Raw genomic sequence first — 23,725 nt, 5'->3', positions numbered from 1 at the left:
CAGTACTTTTCTATCACCTGAAATAGAAACTCTGTAAAATTCAAGTATTAACCTCCCAGTCCCTACCCACGCTCATCCCCTGGTAACCTGTATCCTAGATTCTGACTCTGTGAAGTTGCTTATTCTAATTAGTTCATGCCAGTGAGATCATACAATATTTGTCCTTTTGTGTCTGGTTTATTTCACTTAACATGATGTTGTCAGGGGCCATCCATGTTGTCACTATGCGTCAGGACCCCATTCATTTTTACAGCTGAGTATTAGTTCCTTGTACATGCGAATATTTACCCCATTTTGTTCATCTGTCCTCTGTTGATGGGTGCTTGGGGTTCCTTCTATCTTTCGGCTATTGTGAATAATTCCACTATGAATATCAGTGTGCAAGTATCTGTTTGAGTCTCTACTTTTAGTTCTGTTACATGTATACATAGGAGTGGGGTGGCCAGGGGAAATGGTAATTCTAGACTCAGCATTCTGAGGAACCACCACTCTGTCTTCCACAGCTGCTGCACCATTTTCCATTCCTACCACCAGGAATGAATTTTCCTGTTTTTCCACACCCTCCAAAATGTGTAATTTATCCATTTCTTTTTTTTATGGCAGCCATCCTAGTGGGTATGAAGTGGTCTCTCATTGTGGTTTTTTTTTTTTTTTTTTTTTTTTACATGGGCAGGCACGGGGAATCGAACCCGGGTCCTCTGGCATGGCAGGCAAGCATTCTTGCCTGCTGAGCCACTGTGGCCCACCCTCATTGTGGTTTTGATTGGCATTTCCCTAATGGCTAATGATGTTGAGCACCTTTTCATGTGCTTATTGACTATTTGAATATCTTCTTGGAGAAGTGTCTGCTCAAGTCCTTGCTTATTTTTTAATTGGGTTGTCTTTTTGGTTCTGTGTTGTAGGAGCTCTTCATGTATTCCGCATAGTAAACTCTTATCAGACGTGTGGTTTCCAATTACTTTCTCTCATTTTGTACGTTGTCACTTTACTTTCATGGTAGTGTCCTCTGATGCATAAAAATTTTTGGTTTTGTTGAAGTCCCATTTCTTTTATTGCCTGTTTTGGTATAAAGTCTTAAGAAACCCCTAACACCACATCCTGAAGATGCTTCCCTGTGTTTTCTTTTAGGAATTTATAGTTTTGGCCTTTGTATCTAGGCCTTTGATCCATTTTGAGTTCATTTCTGTATGTGGTGAGAGGTAGGGCTCCAACTTCAATTTTTTGCATGTGGACATCAGTTTTCCTAGCACCGTTTGTCAAAGAGACTCTTCTTTCCCATCCTATCATTTTTAAGTTGCCTGTTCTTGATTTGGCCCTCACCCTGTTTCAGCAGTCCTTTAACTGTTTTCTGGAGCTGTGGAAATATCTTTTTGCCAAGTCTTGCTGGTTGCTCAGAGCTGCTTTGGGGGCAGAGTGCTGGAATGCCCCATTCAGCCATCTTGATGGTGGGGCCTCAAAAACTGCTTGCAAGATTTTTTTTCACGCTTTTACATTTAAAATTTTCTGAATAGGTTTAAAATGACCAGTAAAATTACCAGTGCTGTGGTGCTTTGTCTGCTGGCCTCAGATTGTCATGCTCTGGTGCTTCTTGCCACATGGGGTTTTCTCCTGTTGCACTGATGGCTTAGCTTCATCTGGACAGCTGGAGAGCATCCCAGTTTACCATCCTCGAAACTGAAAGTGGTGTTGAGACCCTGTAGAGAACATCCACCCAGGAGCACCTGTATGTAGGCCAAGGGCAGACAGGTCATAGGTGAGTGACAGCTCCCACTGCATCCCAGTAAACACAACCATCTTGTATCACAGAGTTTGAAGAAGCTAAGGAGTGGGTGTCCCAAAAGTTAGACTTTGAGAAAGACGTGGATGTCAACCTCTTCGAGAGCACAATCCGCATCCTGGGGAGTCTCCTCAGCACCTACCACCTGTCGGGGGACAGCCTCTTCCTGAAGAAAGCCGTGAGTGCCTGGGGCTGGGGGCGGGGGGGCAGCGCCTGGCCCTTTACTTCCAGGGGTATTTGGGGGAATAGGTTTTACCATTTTCCGTCTTAAATCTCATTTGTATCTCCATACCTGATGTAAGCATGGCCTGATGCAGCACTGCTGATTACCACTGAAACCTGCAGGAAAAAGTCCTTCAGTGGAGGTGCAAGGGTGGTTCAGTGGAGTTCTTGCCTGCCCGTTCCATTTTGTCCCCAAAAAACAAACAAGCAAAACAAACAAATAAAAATTCAACAAAGTGGTGCTACAATAATGGGGTACTCACATAGAAAAATAATGAAATGTGACCCTGCCATACAGCATACAAAAAAAAAGTCCTCAGTGATGATTGACTCGTCCTTGCTTTTGCTGCCATTAAGTTTTGGGGCAATGCAGAGTTGGAGCACCCCAAGAACATTTCTCTCCACCTCATGGGTTGGCAGGGGTGCCCTCATGGTTTGGGTGCCATGGAGACAGGGCCTTTCTGACTGGAAACAGTGACTTTCTGTTGTACTCGTATCTCAGGAAGATCTTGGAAATCGGCTAATGCCTGCCTTCAGAACGCCCTCCAAGATTCCGTACTCTGACGTCAACATTGGCACTGGGATTGCCCACCCACCCCGCTGGACCTCCGACAGCACCGTGGCTGAGGTGACAAGCATTCAGCTGGAGTTCCGCGAGCTCTCCCGTCTCACCGGAGTTAAGAAGTTTCAGGTACTGAGGGCCTGGTCTCCAGCTGGACCGCAGGGCTCCCGCTGGAGTGGACCTTTGCTCCTTACTCCAGGCGCTTTTTGCCTGGGCACCAGCCCTGTGCCAGGGAAGTGCTTTCAACAGTGATTAGTAGTCTTCAACGTCCAAGGCTTGCTCTTCTTTGGTAAATTTATTTTCAAGCGTTTTGTTGTTTTTTGATGCTGTTGTAAATGGATGCGTTTTCATAATTTCATTTTTGATGTGTTATTGCAAGTATATAGAAAAGCAACTGATTTTTTATATACTATTCTTATATCCTGCCACTTTGCTGACCTTGTATATTAGTTGTAATAGCTGTTGTTGTTTTTGTGTGTGTGGTTTCCATAGAATCTCCCATATACGACAACATGTCATCTGCAAGTAGAGATACTTAAGAGTTTGTTAATTCTTCTTTAAATGTTTTCTAGATTTTTCCAGTGATGCTGTCAGGTCCTGGGCTTTTCTTTGTGGGAAGTTTTTGATTGTACGGATGATCTCCTTATTTGTTAGAAATCTGTTCGGATTTTTTATTTCTTCTTTAGTCAGTTTTGGTAGCTTCTGTCTTTCTAGAAATTTTTCTATTTCATCTAGTTTTTCTAGTTGGTTGGAATGCATTTATTCATAGCATTCTCCTTTTTTTAATATATTGTGAAGTGTAACATCTATTAAAAAAACCAATAAATTTCCAAATACATTTTAACAAGAAGTTATAGAACCGATTTCAAAGTTTGGTATGGATTACAGTTCCACAATTTCAGGTTTTTCCTTCTAGCTGCTCCAGGATGCTGGAAACTAAAAATAAGTATAATGTAATGATTCAGCTGTCATACTCAATTGTTAACCCTGTCTTCTCTGTTATAACACCTCCTTTTCCTTTATCCTATTCCCAGTCTTTAGGAATATTTGTGTTATGCACATTCTGACTTTTTTCATGTTTAGAACAGTTGTTGTCAACGTGTGATAGGGGAGTGGAACTAGTTGGTGTTCTTGGAGGACCTGGCCCCTCTGGATTTCGGGACTTACCTGGTTGAGGAACCATCTGGAGGTGGTAGGTTTCTGGAAAGTAGTCTTAGTGCATGAATCTCAGACAAAGCTCTAGGTGTTCTTTAGGGTTAACAGGAATGTTTTTCACTGGGTTTTGGCAAACTGTGGTAATTAACAATATCTAGCTGAAACTTGCTAAAGAGTAGCCTCCAGAATAGCCTCTTGACTCTGTTTGACACCTTATTTTGTTATGTTTCTTTAACCTCTTTTGCTCAGGAAGGCATTGTCGATCCCATGGTGCCAGGGTGAGACTCATCCCTGGGAGTCAGTCATATCCCACATTACCAGGGAGACTTTCATCCCTGGATGTCATGTCCAACGTAGGGGGGAGGGTAATGCTTTTCCTTGCAGAGTTGGGCTTAGAGAGAAAGGGGCCACATCTGAGCAACAACAGAGGTCCTCCAGAAGTAACTGTCAGGCATAAGTGTCCGTAGGCTTAGTTTCTCTACTATAGAAATAAACTTCACAAGAGCAAGCCTCAAGTTCAAGCATTTGATCTATTGACTTGGGAGTCCCTAATGTTTGAGACATATCAGTGGTGTCCCCAGTGGTAAAGCTTAATAGTTCCATATTTTTTTCTCCCGTTCCCAAGGGACTTTGCCAATATTTTCGAATTACCTGCTCAACATACTCTGGTATGTATCTGGGTAATATATTAAGCTATATGGAATTACAAGCCCTCATTCCCATTCTGGGCTCCATGTGTTTCGGTTGTTTAAAAGAGCTACCCAAACTAGATTATGTGCTACAGAAAATTTAGGTTTTGGACAAAATAAACCTCTCTTCCTTTGGTCTCATATGGCAGGTGAAGTTCTAAAATACAGATGCTGTCATCCTTATCCCGTATTCTAGCCTGACCAGATCTGCTTACCCGACCAGATTGGCTTCATTGTTATCTCTAATTGAAGCCTGAACTCTTTTTCGGTTTCTTTGACAGCTGTTGTATGTGGCAATGCTGACTCTCAGAGCTGCAGAACCCCAACTCTAAGTCTTAGTTGTCACACAGTTACCCAGTGTTCCAGGGAAAACCAGATTATACATAATAGCATCTCAGAATCTAGAAATAGCACTTGAAGCTTAGAAGTAAATTTGACTGCTGTAAGAGCTTATAACCTGGGCCCAAATTCTCTCCTAAGTATTTTCTAAAAGAGACCATACAGTATTTGTGCTTTTATCTCTGGCTTATTTTACACAACATTCATGCAACAGGACTTTGTTCCTTTGTGTGGCCACAATATTCCATCAGATGTGTACACCACAGTTCACCTTTCTGCTTCTCAGTCTTTATACACTCTGCCTCCTCCATCCGTTGGGCATCATGGGTAATGTCTAAACGATGTGTGTCTCACAATATCCTCACTTGGTTGTACAGTCATCATCACTCTCAATTTTAGACACTTTTCATTGTTTCAAACAGAAAGATAACAGATAAACACACACTCACCAAAAAGAAAATCCCAAACTCCCCATAATTCTTGTCCCTCCTCTCTACCCCAATTATTTACCCCTTGTATTGCTGTAAAATACAGACCATAGCATGCAATGGTAGTTTCCCCCCATACCCCTTTGTACAACACTCATACCTTTGAAGTGGTTCCTGCAAAAACTTACTTGTATTGGTGGTGTTAATTGGAGAGATACGTGGCTCTCCACGAGCCCTTTCAATCATGTCCACCTTCAGTATGGCAGTATGACTTATAGACACACTAACAAACTGCCTTCACTTCTGTCCATTCTCGTACATTAAGTTCAACCTCGTTAGTTAACCATTCACCCATCTCTAGCTTCTGTGTATCTCTAGGTTCCCTACATTTTATATTAAATCCTTGTTATCCTTGTTATTAACCAGACTATAACAGTGAACTCATAAAGTATCTATCCTTTTGTGTCTGGCTTTTTTCACTCAGCATTATGTCCTCAAGGTTTATCCATCTTTTCATTTGCTTCAGGACCTCATTTCGTCTTACTGCTGCATAATATTCCATTGTATGTATATACCACATTTTGTTTATCCACTTATCTGTTGATGGGCACTTGGATTTTTGGCAGTTGTGAATAGTACCGCTATGAACATTGGTGGCAAATGTCTTTGTGTGTGCTTTCAGATCTTCCGGCTATTACCAGATAGTGATATTGCCAGGTCATAGGACAACTCCATATTTATTTTAGTTTTCTGAGACTGAACTGTCTTCCACAGCAGTTGTACAATTATACATTCCCACTAGCAGTGAATAAGTATTCCAGTTTCTCTACATCCTCTCCAACATTTGTAGTTTCCTGTTTGTTTAATAGCAGCCATTCTTACAGGTGTGAGGTGATACATTATTATAGTATTGATCTACATTTCCCTTACAGCTAATGAAAATGAGCATCTCTTCATATCCCTTTTAGCTATCTGTATTTGCTCTTCAGAAAAATGTCTGTTCATATCTTTTGCCCATTTTATAATTGGGCTGTTTGTTGTTTTGTTATTGAGTTTTATGATTTCTTTATATATACTATATATCAAACCCTTACCCAATGTGTATTTTTCGAATATTTTCTCCCACTGTGTTGGCTGCCTCTTCACCTTTTTGAAAGAGTTTTTTGAGGCACAAAAGCATTCAATTTTAAGGAGGTCCCATTTGTCTATTTTTTTTCTTTTGTTACTTGTGTTTTTGGTGTAAAGTTTAGGAAGCTGCCACCTATCTTGAAGGTCTTGAAGATGTTTCCTTACATTATCTTTTAGGAGTTTTATGGTATTGGCTGTTAACTCATTGATCCAGTTTGAGTTAGTTTTTGTATAGGGTGTAAGGTATAGGTCCGATACCCAGTTCTACCGGGCCCATTTATTGAAAAGATTATTCTGTCTCAGTTCAGTAGATTTGGAGTCTCTATTTCCGCATTGTCAGTTTGATTCCATCCATCAATTATGCCAGTACCATGCTGTTTTGACTACTGTGGCTTTATAATAAGCTTTAAAATCAGGAAATGTTAGTCCTAATTCGTTCTTTTTTAGAATGTTTTTGGCTATTCAAGGTCCTTTCCCTTCCAAATAAATTTGTAACTAGGTTTTTTCCAAGTCTTCCAAATTTCTGACTGGTACTGCATTGAATCTGTAGATCAGTTTGGGTAGAATTGACATCTTAAGAACGTTTAACCTCCTTATCTGTGAGCACAGAATGTCTTTCCACCTATTTAGATCTTCTTTGATTTCTTTTAGCAGTGTTTTGTAGTTTTGGTGTATAGGTCCTTTAAATCCCTGGTTAAGTTTATTCTTAAATACTTGATTCTTTTAGTTGCTATTTTGCATGGAGTTTTTTCCTTAATTATTTCCTCAGTAGGTCATTACTTGTGTACGGAAATGTTGCTGGTTTTTTCTTTTTTAATATTTTTATTATAAACAATGAACAAACATTTAAAAAAAAATATTTATTATAAACAACGAACTGACATACCAACATTCTTAACATACAAGCGTTCTTGACTTGGTTACAATCAGCGACTCACAACGCATCACATAACTGTGTCTTCATCACCGTAATCATTTTTTTGAACATTTGCATCTCTCCAGCAAAAAAAAGAAAAAAGAAAAAACTTGTACATGCCATACCCTTTACCACCCCCTTTCATTGACCCCTAGTATTTCAGTCTACTCAGTTTATTTTAACCTTTGTTCCCCCTATTATTTGTTTATTCTTATCCATATTTTTTACTCATCCTTCCATACCGTAGATAAAAGGAACATCAGACACAAGGTTTTCACAATCACACAGTCATGTTACGAAGGCTATATCATTATACAATCATCTTCAAGAAACGTGCCTACTGGAACACAGTGTGTTTTAGTTTTGTTCTTTTTGGCCTGGTCAGGCTCCAGGAATCAAACCCCAGTCTCTAGCATGGCAGGCGAGAATTCTGCCACTGAACCACCATTGCACCACTGTGGAACATTACTGGGTTTTTGTTTTTGTTTTTTTTGCATGGGAAGGCACACATTAATTCTTTTTGCGCATTAATCTTATAACCTGCCGCTTTGCTGAATTCATTTGTTAAAGTAGCTTTGTCATAGATTTCTTAGGATTTTCCAAGTATAGGATCATGTCATCTGCAAATAATGAAAGTTTTACTAGTTCCTTTATGATATGGATACCTTTTAATTCTTTTTCTTGCCTGATTGCTCTAGCTAGAACTAGCACAATGTTGAATAACAGTGGTGACAATGGACATCCTTGTCTCATTCCTGATTTTAGGGGGAAAGTTTTCAGTCTCTCTTTAAGTATGATGCTGGTGTGGATTTTTCATATATGTCCTTTAGCATGTTGAAGAAGTCCTTTTGATTCCTACCTTTGAAATGTTTTTATCAGAAAAGAATGCTGAAGTTTTTTTTGTGTATGCTGTATGGTGGGGGTCACATTTCATTCTTTTCCCACATGAGTATTCCGTTATTACAGCACCATTTGTTGAATTTTTGTTTGTTTTTTGGGAAGTGCATGGGCTGGAATTCAAACCCGGATCTCCCATATCACAGGTGAGAATTCTACCACTGAAACACACTTACACCCCCAAGGTTGCTGAATTTTGTTGAATGCCTTTACAGCGTCAGTCGAGATGATCATGTGATTTTTCCTGTTCGATTTGTTAATGTACTGTATTACTTTGATTGATTTTCTTGTGTTGAACCACCCTTACATGCCTGGCATAATTCTTCTGATGTGTGTAATTTGATTTGCAAGAATTCTGTTGAGAATTCTTTCTGTCCCTATTTATCTGCTTTTTCATCCAGGACCTCCCTATTTAGCGTAGAAGTCTCTCATCACTCACACCCTGCTGTCAGTTTTCTAGTTGTTCGTGGAGCAGGGGTGAAGTCAGCCTATCCTGTTCCACCATCTTCCCGGAAGTCCCCATTTTAAAATATCAAGTAATAGGCAATTTTATTTCTTCTTTCTTCCTCTCTTTCATGCTTCCTTCTTTCCTTCCTTCCCAATATGACACTGACCAAGCAGCAGGTAGGAGTCCATAGCATTCTCTTATAACCCTTTCTATTCCTGTGAAGTTAGTCATAATGGTCTTCTTTTTATTACTGATTTTAATAATTAGAGTCTTCTCTCCATTTTTTTTAATAAGTGTTATCAATATTTTGATTTTTTCAAAAAACCACTTTTGGATTCATTAATTTTTCTCTGGTTTTTCTGTTCTCTACTTCATTAATTTGTGCTCTAGTCTTTTTTTTCCTCCTTTTTGGAAAGCAATCTTTTTTTTTTCACGTGAGCAGGCACCGGGAATCGAACCCAGGTCTCCAGCATGGCTTGAAAAGCAATTTTATTGAGATACAGTCACATACCATAGAATCCATCCAAAGTTTACAATCAGTGGTTTTTAGTATTTTCACAATCGAGATGATCACGTGATCACCAGTGCACAGTTGTTGCATTCATCACCACAGTCAACTTTAGAACATTTTCAGTATGCCAAAAAGAAAAAACCCCCACACCCCTTCACGGTCACTGTTCAGTCCCTCTATCCTTCCCCAGCCCTGCATAACCACTGATCTAATCCTTTCTCTATAGATTTACTTATATTTTCATTTTAGACAAGTGGAATCATACCATATGTAGTACTTTGTGTCTGGTTTCCTTCACTTAGCTTTATGTTTTTTTTTTTTAATTTATTATTTTAGAGAAGTGGAATGTTTAAGGAAAAGTCACATGAAAAATATTACCTCCCTTTTGTTGATTTTTGCATTAGTGTGGTGCCATTATTAAAACTGATAAAAGAATATTGAAATAGTGCTATTAACTATAGTCCATACTTTATATTTGGGGTATTTTCCCTATGTACCACCCTGTTATTAACACTCTGTAATAGTGTTCTACATTTGTTATAATTCATGAAAGAACATTTTTATACTTGTACTACTAACCCCAGTCCATCTCCGCAACAGGGTTCACTGTGTTATACAGTTCTGTGTTTTATGTTCTAACTTTCATTCTAGCGATATGCAGGACCCCACACTTCCCCTTTCAGCCACCCTCACATGCATAGTACAGTGCTGTTCATTATACTCATGTACTCTCATCACCACCATCACTTCCAAACCTTTACAGTCAACCCAAATAAAAATTCTGCACAAATTAAGTGTCAGGTCCCCATTTTCTTTACTCCCAGTCTATCCCCTGGTAATGTATACTCTAGATTCTAACTCTGTGAGTGTGCTCATTCCATTAGCTCCTATTAGTGAAATCATACTACACATGTTCTTTTGTGTCTGCCATTTTCACTTAACGTAATGTCTTTAAGGTTCATCCTTGTTATAGCATGCATTAGGACTTCATTCCTTCTTACAGCTGAATAATACTCCATCGTATCTGTACACCACATTTTGTTTATCCATTTAGCAGTTGGTAGAACTTTGGTTGCATCCATCTTTTGACAATTGTATTTAATGTCGCTATAAACGTTGGTGTGCAATTATCTGTTTGATTCCCTGTTTTCAGTTCTTCTAAACATTTATTTACCTTCTAGCAGGATTGTCAGGTTGTATGGTAATTCTATATTTTGCTTCCTGTCTGCACTGATCTTTCTGATCTTCCTTCTGCTTTCTTTGGATCTAGTTTGTTCTCCTTTTCCTAGTTGCTTAAGATAGAACATTAGCGTATTGGATATAAGATCTTTATTCTTTTTTAATTTAAATTTCCCTCTAGGAACTGCTTATGCTATATCCCATAAATTTTGGTATGGTTTTTTTGGATTTTCTCCCTCTAAATATATTGTCTAATTTCACTTCTTGATCCATTGTGTATTTCAAAATGTGTTTAATTTCCACATATTTTGTGAATTTCTCAAATTTTCTTCTGTTCTTGATTTCTAATTTCATTCCACTGTGGTCATGGAATATATGTAGGATGATTTCAGCCTTTTAAGTTTACTGAGACTTATTCTACTGCCTAACATATGATCTCTCCTGGAGAGTGTTTCATGTACACTTGTGAAGATGTGTATTTTGTTCTTTTGAGTAGAGCGTCCCCTGGGTGTTGGTTTGGTCCAGGTGATTTATGGTGGCATTCTCATCCTCTGTTTGTTGACCTTTTATCAATGGTTGTAGCTGTTATTGAAAGTGGGATATTCAATCATTATTGTTGAATTATCTGTTTCTCTCTTAGGTTTGAATAGTTTCGCTTCATATATTTAGGGAGTCTGTAATGGATTGATCCTTGTATTAGTTTTATTAAGTGTCTTTTGTGTATCATAGCAGGGTTTTTTTTTTTGCATTATCTAACAAGGATTTTAAAGCAGCAGTCATAAAAATGTACCTACTGTTTTTCAGGCACTGGTAATAGGTAAACAAAGGCTCTGCCCTCATGGAGCTTACATTCTAATGAACATGGATGCTGTCATGTCTGTCATACTTAAGACTTTACCTTACTCATCATTTATAAGGTCTCTCACCTGTGTAAATTCTGTTGAAGTGAAACCTTACAGGGTTTCTTTGTGTGTGTTCTCTTGTCCTGTGACAGTTAGAGCTGTGCTTGAAATATTGGCCATATTCTTACAATATTACATTTCCATCAATAGAAGTCATGAATAAAAAACTCAGCTCATTTTTAAATTCTTAAAATACCACATTTCTAAACTATTTCCTGCTGTTTGGCTCTTCTGATGAAAATGAGAAGCCTAACTTCTGAAAAACACCTTTGCCGTGCTCATCACATGTACTGGTCTCATCCCCTTTATGGACCATCTGATGGACTTGAACACAGGAATTCTGACTAAAGCTCTTACCACATACAAAATGTCTCTGTGGTTTCCTCCAGTGTAAATAAGTTCCTACACATGGACTCTCCAGTGGGCTTGAAGATGTGAGGCCCGAGTGAAGCTCTTACCACATACACCCCATTTGTAGGGCTTCTCTCCTATGTGGATCCTCTGATGAACATGAAGATAAGAGGGAGCCTTTCCCACTGTTCACATTTGTAGGGTTTCGCGCCAGTGTGGACTCTGGTGGGCTTGAAGATATGAAGTCCAGCTGAAGCCCTTACCACCTCTCACGTTTGTAGGACTCTCCTACGTTAACTCTATGACAAGCCTGAAGACTTGAAATCTGATTGAAGTCCTTACCTCGTCTCACATTTGTACAGTTTTTCTCCAGTGAGTATTCTCTGATGGGCTTGAAGATGAAATCCAATTGAAGTCCTTACCACACACCTCACATCGGTATGGTTTCTCTCCAATGTGGACTCTGATGAAGACCAGGATTCTGATTAAATGCCCAATCACATGCCTCCCCTTGTATGTTTGTCTCCACTCTGGGCTCCCTGATGGGATGAAATTGTATGTCTGACTGTAACCGTCATTGTCCACGTCACATTGACAGGATTTCTCTCCCATGTTGTGCACACAGGAATGTGACGACCTAAGCTATGACGTTCGCCCCTCTGTCACAGTTATTTGACTTCTCTCCTGTGTGAATAAGTTCATACACAGGACCGGAAGAGATCTGATTGAAGCTCTTAGTACATGCCTGGAATTTGTAGGGATTCCATCCTGTCTTAACTTTCTTGTGAGTCTGCAGATGTACACTCTGACTGAGGCCCTCACCATGCCCGTTGCTCCTGCAGTATTTCTCTCCTGCGTGAACCCTCTGAAGAATGGGCAGCACTGAGCTAGAACTGATGCCTTTTTCACACTCGATACATATATAAGCCTTCTCTCCTGAGTGCAGTTGCTGATGAATTTCAAGACTAGAGCTAATGTTGATGCCTTTTCCACTCGTACCAGAGGATAGCTCTCCTGAGTGGATCACTCTAATCTGGGATGATGTCATCTTCTCCACAATTATGGCTGAACGCTTCCTCTCTTCTGTGTACTCTGCAACCACCATGGTGATGAGAGCCCCTTTTCGTGACACACTGACCACGTGTACACATGTTATTTCTTACATCCATTTGATAGTTCTGTGACTTTCTCAGATTTCCTCCCCAAATCCAGGGTTCCTATTTTGGAAACTCTTCAGCTTGTCCTTCTGGAACTCTCCCCATGAAGCTGCATTACATAGTTTTCATCTTAAGAAACCTAAGTAGATTCTGCCCACACCTGACAGGGGGAATCACCTTGTTTTAGCAACTCGACCCTTTGGCCTTGAGCATGTATTATCACATCCTGATTTCTGGCTAATTTACTTGGAAATTGTTCCCACCTCTGCCAGCTCATAAGAACTTCATGTAGAAGGCATTGTAATGTTCCTTCTTGAAGTGTCTCTCTCTCTTATTTTGATTCCTGCCTGCTGAATGCTCATCTTGAATCTCTGACTAAATCATCAGAAGTTTCTCTTCCCTTCCCAAATGTAATACCTGGTTAGAAAGGCTGATGTCCCACAGGGCGCAGGCTCCTGAAGCCCTCCACCATCACATCTGGGTATCATTTCCTCTGGGTGGTGACCAGCAGCCCCAGGTCTTCCTTGGTGAAGGCCACAGCTGCATCCTTGAACGTCACTGCCTCCTGAAACCTGGTCGTCTTCTTTTGCTCCTCTGGAGGAGATAAGAGTCCTGGACAGGTAGGGCAAACGTCAAGGGACACAAACCGCTGCCCCTGCCACCCAGCTGTGCCCTCTACCGCTGGCCCTGGCTTCTCTTCTCCAGCGAGGACCAACACTTGCAGACCCACTTCTTGGCTAGGAAAGCTTGGAGAGGACTTCAGTGGGAGGGTGCTGCTCAACTCCCCGAGGGGATTTTATAGCAAGTTTTAATTTAAGTTCTGTTTTGTCGGATAATAGACCCTAACTCTCTTGTGTTCCATGATCTATCTTTTTCTATCCTTTTACTTTTAACATGGTGTCTTTGTGTCTAAAGTATGTCTCTTGGAGATTGCATACAGTCATAACATGTTTTTTTAATACATTCTGCCAGTTTCTCCCTTTATATTTAACATAATCAGTGGTAAGATAGGAATCATATCTACCTTTTGTTTGTTTTCTGAGTGTCATGTCTTCTTTGTGTTTCTTCCTGCATTATTTCCTTCCTTGAAATTAATTTCTTAATGGGTACCCTGCGGATTACAGTTAATATCTTAATTGATAACAGTCTAGTTTGAATTAATACAGAGTTAATTTCAACAATAAAGAAAAAGTTTTTGCTTCTGTGTAAGTCCCTTATCTCCCCACTCCTTTGTGATGTTACTGTCTGTTTTAGTTTGCAAGCTGCTGGAATGCAATATACCAGAAATGAACAGCTTTTAAAAAGGGGGAATTTATTAAGTTGCAGGTTTACGTATTCTAAGGCTGTGAAAATGTCCAAATTAAAAGGAAGGCTATTGAAATGTCCAGTCTAAGGCATCCAGGGAAAGATGTCTTGTTTCAAATAGGCCAGTAACATTCAGGATTTTTCTCAGCTGGAAAGGCACATAGCGAACATGGCGGTATCTGCTAGCTTTCTCTCCAGGCTTCTTGTTTCACAGAGCTCCCCTGAGGGCATTTTCTTTCTTCATCTCTAAAGGTCTCTGGCTGCTTGGGCTCTACAGCTTTTTCCAAAATGGTTCCCTCTTAAGCGCTTCAGTAAGCAATCCCACCTTGAATGGGTGGAGATACATCTCAGTGGAAACCTCTAATCAAAATTTACCACCCATGATTGGATGGGCCACATCTCCATGGAAACAACAAAAAAGCTCCCACCCAGCATTATTGAATGAAGATCAAAGAACTTGGCATTTCTGGGGTACACAACAGATTCAAACTGGCACACTGTCATGGAAGTTACATCATTATACACTTTATCCCCAAAAGAACAAACTTATAATTATTGCTTTATGCCTTTGTCTTTCAAATCATATAGGAGGGGAAAAAAACACAAGCAAAAAATACACTTTGCTGCCTTTCATGTTTACCTGTGCCATCACCGTGATGGACATTCTTGTTTTTCCGTGTGGATTTGGGCCACTGTCGGTCGCACTTTCCTTCCAGCCTGGGGCTTCTTTTCTGTCTCCTGTATAGCAGGTTTGCTGGTGCTAGAATCTGTCTCCTTCCTTTCTATCTGGGGATGTTTTGCCCTCGCCTTCATTTTTTTTTGGTATGCTCTATGGTAGGAATCACGTTTCATTGTTTTTTCCATGTGAGTATCCTGTTATTGCAGCACTATTTGTTGAATTTTTGTTTGTTTTTTCTTTCTTTGCTTGTTTGTTTTTTGGGAATTGCATGGACTGGGAATTGAACCCGTGCCTCCTGCATGGCAGGCAGGAATTCTACTACTGAACTACCCTTGCACCCCCCCCCCCTCGTTTTTGGGGGGGGGGGGGGTGTATGGTCCAGGAATAGAACCCAGGTCTCCCGGATGAAAGGTGAGCATTCTACCACTGAACCACCCATGCACCCTCTCCTTCGTTTTTGAAGGATAGTTTGGCTGCATATAACGTTCGAGGTTTGCAGTCTTTCCCACAGCTTCTGGATCCATTGTTTCTGGTGAGAAATTGGCTGGTGATCTTATCAAGGAGCCTGTATGTCATGAGTTGCTTCTGTCTTGTTGCTTTCAGGAATCTCTTTTTGTCTTTTCTTTCAGTGGTTTGATTGCACTCTGTCTAGGTATGGGTCTTTTCTGGTTTTTTCTACATGGAGTTTGAATTTCATGAATGTGTAGTCTAAGTTTTTTCATCAAATTTGGGTGTTTTTCAGCTACATATTTCTTTAAAGATTCTTTCTGCCCCTTCCTCTTGTCTCCTCTGGGATTCCCATTATGTATGTGTGGGTATGCTTCATGGTGTCCCAGAGTTCTTTGAGGCTCTGCTCATTTTTATTTATTCTTTTTATTTCTTCCTCACATTGAATAATCTGGATTGAGCAATCTTCAGTTTTGTCAATTCTTTCTTCCTGTTGTTTGAATCTGCTGGTTAGCCTCTCCAGTGAATTTTTCATTTCATTCATCGTATTTTTCTACTGCAGAATTTCTCTTGGTTCTTTTTTATTATTTTCGTCTCCTTATTAATGTTCTATAATTGGTAAAACATCATTCTCATACTCTCATTTAATTCTTTAGACATGGTTTTCTTTAGATCTTTGAATATACTTAAAATATAAGTATATTCTTATATTATACTTACTTATAATATATAAGTATATTCTTATACTTACTAAGCAAAGCTTCCTCAGGGCAGTTTCTGTTTTCGATGTTTCTTTTCATGTCTTGCAATTTTCTTTTTTGACAACTGGATATAGTAAAGAATATTATGTGGCAGTTCTGGACATCAGGGCTTCCTTCCCCAGGGTTTGTTGCCGTGGATGTTTGGTGACTTAGATTCTGAGCTAATTTTGTAAAATTCTTACTGCTGTTTGTGCTCACTGAAGTCTGTGCTCAGTTAGCTTAGTGGTCAGCCAGTGATTGGACAGAGGTTTCCTTAAATACCTGGAACCAGTAAGTCCCCCGGCCTCTGTTGAGGGTCTACATTTGCCGAGGGGTGCCTTCCACACTTGACTGGCCAGTTCACCTCGCAGGCATCCGGGTCAGCGGGGGGCATGTGCACACGGGGGCAGGCCCTCTGTGTTCTCGGGAAGGTTGGAGCCTTGCAGAGCCCCCTGTAGACATCTCATTCTACAAATTTTTCTTTCAAGCTTTTTGGTCAGTTTTTATATACCACCCCAGGCAACCACTAGGCAAACCAGTTCCTTCTAAGTGTTTTTAACACACACCCAGGGGCAAAGGCCTTTTACACTGGGCCATCTCTGAGTCAGGTTCAATAAAAGACGGTGTCTCAGTGTTCTCCCAGGGAACCTCCAGGCAGTTCAGGTAAAGATAGTTTTCTGGGAAGAAGCTCTGAGGGAGCTCCAAGGAGCTTCCAATGGGCCTCTCCAGTGGCTTCTAGGCAGCTGGATTTCACTGTGATTGCAATTTTTGGTTTTCAGTGTGGAGCTGAGAAGGGAGGTGGGAATAGGGACTTGCTGTTGGCACCAAAATTCAGCCATTTTCTTGCATAAATGTGTCCTGGATTGCTGCAAGTCTTTGCTTAGTTTCTTCAGTTATTGTTCTAGTTTGCTAGCTGCTGGAATGCAACACACCAGAGACGGATTGGCTTTTAATAAAAGGAGATTTATTTATTTATTTTTTTATTAATTAAAAAAAACTAACAAAACATTTAGAAATCATTCCATTCTACATATATAATCAGTAATTCTTAATATCATCCCATAGTTGCATATTCATCATTTCTTAGTACATTTGCATCGATTTAGAAAAAGAAGTAAAAAGACAACAGAATAAGAAATAAAATGATAATAGAGAGAAAAAAAAACCTATAGCTCACATGCAGCTTCATTCAATGTTTTAACATAATTACATTACAATTAGGTAATATTGTGCTGTCCATTTCTGAGTTTTTGTATCCAGTCCTGTTGCACAGTCTGTATCCCTTCAGCTCCAATTAGAGGGGATTTATTTTGTTAGTTCTTCAGAGGAAAGGCAGCTAACTTTCATCTGAGGTTCTTTCTTACATGGGAAGGCACAGGATGGTCTCTGCTGGTCTTCTCTCCAGGCCCCTGGGTTCCAACAACTTTCCCTGGGGTGATTTCTTTCTGCATCTCCAAAGGCCTGGGCTGAGCTGGGAGTGCTGAGATAAGGTATGCTGAGCTGCTTGGGCTGTACTACGTTGAGTCTCTCATTTAAACACCAGCCAATTAAGTCAAATGTCATTCATTGCAGCAGGCACGCCTCCTAGCCGACTGCAGATGTAATCAGCAACAGATGAGGTTCACGTACCATTGGCTCATGACCACAGCAACAGAACTAGGTGCCTTCACCTGACCAAGTTGACACCTGAACCTAACTACCACAGTTATGTAAAAGTTGATTCTGTTGATTTTTATTTCTTGTTCCTTTTATGGAGAAGAGACGTTTTAGAGGCTTTCACGCTGCTGTTTCCACTGATATCTCCATGGCCCTTCTTTCTGACGTGTAGTCTTATAACCAAATTTAATGCCTAATGAGATCAGTAACCCTTCTTGCTTTCTTTTTGAAAATCTTTCCTGAGTGTCTTGTTTTCTGCAGTTAGAAACTTGCTTAAGTCTGATGAACCCCCCCAGTGGCAGCAAGGTTCTGGGTCATGTGGGACGAGTTGACGTCCTGGTCACGTGATCAGAGCCTTTGCTCCCCAGCAGTGTTTATTTTACTTGGTATGATTATTGCACATTTCTTGCTTAGCTTTTGTGAACATTTGCTCTTTGTGTTGCTCTTACAAAGAGACCTTTCATTTATTGGTTCTTGTGTTTGGAGGTCTCTCAGTTTCTGCATGGAGACCCTGTTCCGGCCAGGTTTCCCAGCAGCCTTACCACACACTGCAGCTGGAGGATTGGTCAGCTCACCCTCCCCTACAGTTCAGTGCATTTATCATTGTCTTCACCACCTGTTCAGATCGTAACTGCAAGGTCGTGTCAGATATTGGTCTTCTTTGTTGGGTTCTTGACCTTGATGAGTGCTCCTGGTGTTGGTTGGTAAACATGCAGTTAACTGTGAGGTTCACAGGTGTTTTTCTAAAAGAATTGTCCATCTCTTCCTGTTTTTATTAGTTAGGATTGTCCCTAATACCCTGATGTGCGATCCAGGGCCACCGTCATGTGGTCACAGCGCATTACTTGCTATGTTCTCAGATTCTGCTTTCAGAACTGTTTAGAATTTGGGATTAATGTTCTTAAGTAAAATTGACATGTAAGGTTAAGTTTCAAACCTGAAGTAACACACAGGTTCGGGAATTGCTTCAACTGTTGGCCAGTGCCCTGGCAGCCACTGCTTTTGATCCTGAGGGGCTCCGGTTTGCACATCTTCCCCCTAGGGAGGACCACATTCTGCCCACATGCCATGCAGGACGGGGTGTGGCCAGCCAAGGCATGGTGCCCACATCAGGCAGAAGGCAGAGTCCGGGTGGGTCGGTCATCCAGGCTGTTGGGCCCCACTTCCATGACCATAGCCCTTGGACAGTGAGGGTGAGCCCAGCCCCTGGAGGGGAGTGGGACTCAGTCATCCACACCAGGAACCTGAGGTCTGTGCTCTTTGCTTGTGATCCCTCTGCTGTGCACCTCTTCTTCCCCAGCGCCTTTGCTGGGTGTTGAAGATAAAAAGAGGATGAGAGAGCCTGTCTTCGAGTTGGATGCCATGGGAGTGGGACAGAGACAGATGTCTTGCTGTACGTGCCACAGGTGCTGGGACAGCTGTGTGCATGGTCTGCATTGCCATCCAAGGCCAGAGCCGGGCCTCGGAGGATGCACACGAGTTTGCCAGGGGCATTTGGTGTCCTTAGCAGCAATGCTGGCTGCACATCTGCATCCTGCCTGGGAGGCTGTACCTGGTGGCCTGGGCCAGCTGCACTGACGGTGGCGCATACCCCATGTCAGGGACAGTCAGCTTGTGGTCAGACCCTCTGGTGTCTCTGGGCCTGTCCATGCGAACAGTATCTGAAGCATATTTTTGTGGTGGCCAGGATGTTCCTGGGAATAAGTCAGTCACGGGGAGGCTGCATCCCCACGAGCTCTGCTTCCTCACACCTCCTCACCTCTCTCCCCCATGGCCCCCTGCAGGAGGCTGTGCAGGAGGTGACAAGGCACGTCCACTCCCTGTCCGGCAAGAAGGACGGGCTGGTGCCCATGTTCATCAGCACGCACAGCGGCCTCTTCACGCACCTGGGCGTGTTCACCTTGGGTGCCCGGGCCGACAGCTACTACGAGTACCTGCTGAAGCAGTGGATCCAGGGCGGGAAGACAGAGACGCAGTGAGGCCCGTCTCCTCTGCCCTTCCGCCCAGCGCTGGGAGGGTCCATCTCCCCAAATCCTTTGTCGGGAGCAATGTCTGTGCCAGGCGTGGGCCCTCCTGGGAATCTGCATCCCTAACTCCCCACAGCCTTCAGTGGGCCTGGAGGGCTTCCTTGTGGGGACCCACCACCGCACATGGGCCCAGCAGCCCACAGCAGGGAGCTTTAAAGATGCGCAGGTCTCGCTTCTTGTGCACCTTGGAAAGCTTAGAGGCTCTATACAAAACTTGAACCACCTAAGTTTGCAAACCCAGACATGACCAGTTAACTGCCGTGTCCAGCTGGTGGCCCTGGGGCTGAGCCCCAGGAAGTGAGCCTGGGGAGCTGGAGGTGCAGGTGTAGGAGGCAGTGCTGTTCCGTGAGTGTGGGCTGGGTGGCCCCTGGGTGGCTGGTGACGTGGTTCTTGTTCAGAAGAGCAGAAGGTACCACGGCACCTGCAGAGAGCCTGGGGCCCTTGGGCACATGGGGGCCTGTCACCCACGTGGCTCAGTAGGAGGGTCAGCCCCAGCCGCATCCATGTAACAGGGCATGCTCCTCCCCGACAGGCTCCTGGAGGACTACATGGAAGCCGTGGAGGGCATCAAGAAGCACCTGCTGCAGCAGTCCCAGCCCAGCAGGCTCACCTTTGTGGGTGAGCTCGCGCACGGCCAGTTCAGCCCCAAGATGGTGAGTCTTCACTGGCCAGGGCCCAAGGATGTGGGCCTCTTAGTCGAGTCTCCATGTAGGAGGACAGACGGAATCCTGGCTCTTGGCTGGGGGCTGCTGTCAGAGGTCGGTTCTCACGACCTGACAGGATTTCCCTCCTGATGGACACAAGGTAATAGAGTCATGACCTGGCGGGCCATGTCCACTCCCATGTCCCCCAGCGCACCAGCTTTCCCTGCCCAGCACCTGCTCCCTCGGTGGGCATGTGGCTGGGCCACTGCAAGGCAAGTATGAACGTGGGTCCCCCCAACTCCTTGGGACTGGGCAAGTCCTGCTGGCCTAGATGGGTGGCAGAGACCCCCACAGGAAGTAGGACACGTGCTTGTTCCCCCATGCAGTGACCCCACACCTGCTGTGCTGAGGCATACCCAGGCCTCCTCTCCTGTCTCCTGGGGTCTGGGCCCCCTCACAACTTTCCCAGACCCAGGGTGATCAGCCTATGGCCTCAGCTCGAATAGCATTTGCTGCCCTGACTCTGGGCTTAGTCTTGGGCATTCAGTGGTTCTCTGGGCCCTGAGCTGCATGGAGGAGAGATGTCCCTGGCACGGTCAGCTCAGGCCGACGTGGACCACATGGTCGGCTCTTCTGGACTGCAGGGCAGACTGCCAGGCAGTGGGCAGCCACAGATGTAGGGCTTGGGGAGGCGGTGCTAGAGACCCTGTGGTTTCCAGGACCACTTGGTCTGCTTCCTGCCCGGGACACTGGCCCTGGGCGCACACCATGGGCTGCCTGCTGACCACATGGAGCTGGCCAAGGCCCTGATGGAGACTTGCTACCAGATGAACCGCCAGATGGAGACGGGGCTGAGCCCCGAGATCGTGCACTTCAACATCTATCCCCAGGGGAGGCAAAAGGACGTGGAGGTCAAGGTGAGTGGGGAGGGGCAGGGGCACCTGGGTGGCGCCACAGGGTGGGGGCACGGTGCAGGTGGGGACGGGGCTGGCCGTGAACTGCATGTCCCTGCAGCCAGCAGACAGGCACAACTTGCTGAGGCCCGAGACGGTGGAGAGCCTTTTCTACCTGTACCGCCTCACCGGGGACCCCAAGTACCAAGACTGGGGCTGGAAGATCCTGCAGAGCTTCAACACACATACACGGGTGGGTGAGCTGCACCACTGGGGCCTGCTCGGGGGGCTACAGGGTAGGGTGAGGGTAGGAGGACGCTGCCACCTCTTCCTTGAAGATGCTGTGGGATCCTGGCTGGGCGGTCACCCGGCCCGGGGTCCAGAGCCTGCGCCTGCTCTGCTGAGCTGGGGGCCTGGCCTGGCACCTGCTCCCTGCCCTTGCCCCGGTGCATGTACAGCAGGGGGTCCTAGAGAGCTCCTGCTGCCTGGGATCTTTGCCAGTCCACTCAACTGTTTCCTGGGGAGTCGGTGCCTTGGTCACTTGGGGGTGTCTGGGGATATCTAGGCAGCTTGTCCCTGAGGGGTCCTCAACCCAGAGCCCGCCATGGCCTAGCTGTGCCCACAGCAAGGGGGGCTGTGGGCTCACAGGGAGTGGGTACATGGGGATGCTGGGCTCACTGCAGGGGTAGCTCACTCACACGGGGGTTGCTTGGTGGGCTGCGGGCTCACCACAGGGGTGACGCACAGGGGGTAGGGCATGGCTCAGCTCGACGGGGGTGGGCTGGGCATCATGGTTCGTGACGCGGCCGTGCTCCCATGCAGATCCCCTCAGGCGGCTACTCCTCCATCAGCAACGTGCGGAACCCCCGAAAGCCTGAGCCCAGAGACAAGATGGAGAGCTTCTTCCTGGGGGAGACACTCAAGTACCTGTACCTGCTCTTCTCAGATGACACAGAATATCTCAGCCTCGACTCCTTTGTCTTCAACACCGAGGCCCACCCCCTGCCCATCTGGACCCAGGCCTAGGGGGTGGGGGGAAGGCAAGAGCAAGGGGAAGCCCTGGTGACGTGGGCATGGCTGGCTCACAGAGGGCCCCCGTGGAGTCAGGGCTGTTGTTGAGGAGCCTTCAGAGCCCAGGGCTGGACACATCTGCTATCCTGTGGCCTGCCCAAGGTGCTCAGGCAGCTGTGGCCATGTCCAGTGCCTGTACATCGCAGCTCTGGCTTGCTGACCACTGCAGAACAGGGAAGGAAAGAAACTTCACAGGTCTTGGTTCAGGATAATCCCACCGCCTCCTTCCTGGAGAGAACTCACCCGCCTCAGGATACCTGAAGCCTGGATGCAGCCCATGGGCCCTCCCAGGGCCACTCGGCAACCAGAGGCCAAGCTGTTTGTGGTCTATAGGCTGCCTAGCTGCAGGCCACACCTGGGGACCATTGCCTGGGGTGTCGGGGTGGCTGTGACTCCAAGGCAACCAGGCTCAGGGCCAGTGGCATTTCTTTGCTGGACTCAGGGATCTTCGGCCACCCTGCTGAGGCTCGGAGGGGCTGGGCTGCCGAGGTCTACCTGCTTCTAGGGGAAGGGGCTTTCTGATCAGGATAAAACAGATTTGCTTCAAGCTGGGGTGTCTCCCTGTCGTGTCTCTGTCCCTGTGCAGCTTGGTGGGCTGGGAGAGGATGCAGTTGCTGTCTGGTTGAGCATCTAGTTCAGTCAGAATGTCAGGAGTAGGAGCCATGGACAAGCATGTCTCGGGGCTGTCGATAGTGATCTCAGCCCTTGTGTGACAGGGGCCCTAGAACTGGGCAACATGCTGCCACTGGCCCTCAAAGCAGGCAGACAGGGTCCTGGGACTCTCCCTGACAGTGGCCCCCTCCCCATCATGCCCCATGGCACCAGGTGCACAGCTTGGGGCCTGTGCTGGGCCAGGTTCTCCCTGCCACTGGCTGTCCAGGCAGCAGTGGACATGAGTGGCCCATGCAGAGGCTGCACTTGCCCTGGAGGCTCTGCCCCCTCTGCTGGGTTTGGCCCCCGGGGAGGTTGGGTCCTCCTTGTATATCCTTTCCTTAGGCCCAGGGACTTAAAAGGGGAGCAGAGATGCAGGGACCTGATGCTGGGGTCCCCTTGCAAGGATCTAGGTAACCTTGAGAAGTGTGAGGGCTGCTGGCCCTGTTGTCTCTGGAAGAGGCTCCCCAGCTTCACCTGACCACAGGACGCTCTTGGGTGTGAGGGCACCGAGTGTGTCAGCCTCTGCAGCATTGGGGTGGCTCTGAGAAGGGAGTGTGTCTGGAGTCCCTGCAGCCATTGCCCCCAAGAGTAGGTGTCAGTTGTGAGAGGCAGGCACCATCACCAACCCCCCACCCCACTCCAATCTGCTGTCCAGCACTGCTCTGCTTGGTGCAGCTGCAGCATACATGGGCTGGTGAGACACCCCCCTTCCCCCACACATACAAAGACGCTAGCTGCCCCATCTGGAGGCCAGCCTCAGACAGGGTGTGCAGCTCACTGGGAACCTGTCCTCACACCCACTACCTGACCAAAGTCACGGGTTCTGGAGAGGATGCTGGGGAGCAGGGGGCCTGGATGAGCAAAGAATGGAGGGGCCCCTGGGAAGAACTCAGGTGGGCCCAAACCTGTTCCTCTCCCGAGGAAGGAAGCAGCAGGCCATGACAGCTG

At 45.0% G+C, this 23,725-nt stretch overlaps 1 protein-coding gene across 3 annotated transcripts in view; it reads left to right on the top strand.

The window, feature by feature from the left end:
* Positions 1–22,670, top strand: part of MAN1B1 (mannosidase alpha class 1B member 1) — a 45,706-nt gene extending 23,036 nt beyond the window's left edge. For 2 of the 3 annotated variants that reach the window (XM_077148956.1, XM_077148955.1), the window contains 7 exons: positions 1,807–1,955; positions 2,502–2,690; positions 19,273–19,463; positions 20,048–20,168; positions 20,879–21,076; positions 21,174–21,305; positions 21,875–22,670. In XM_077148956.1, coding sequence (XP_077005071.1) covers positions 1,807–1,955; positions 2,502–2,690; positions 19,273–19,463; positions 20,048–20,168; positions 20,879–21,076; positions 21,174–21,305; positions 21,875–22,078 — 1,184 coding nt within the window. In that variant the 3' untranslated portion in view covers positions 22,079–22,670. Of the gene's footprint in view, positions 1–1,806; positions 1,956–2,501; positions 2,691–19,272; positions 19,469–20,047; positions 20,169–20,878; positions 21,077–21,173; positions 21,306–21,874 lie in introns of all 3 variants that reach the window. The other variant, XM_077148957.1, reaches the window with a different exon arrangement.
* The last annotated feature ends 1,055 nt before the right edge of the window (positions 22,671–23,725 follow it).

Source organism: Tamandua tetradactyla, chromosome 2, assembly GCF_023851605.1.
Source record: "Tamandua tetradactyla isolate mTamTet1 chromosome 2, mTamTet1.pri, whole genome shotgun sequence".
In the NCBI taxonomy this organism is placed as follows: Eukaryota; Metazoa; Chordata; class Mammalia; order Pilosa; family Myrmecophagidae; genus Tamandua; species Tamandua tetradactyla.
The sequence above is the reverse complement of the archived record's forward strand: the minus strand, read 5'-3'. Positions and strand labels throughout refer to the sequence as shown.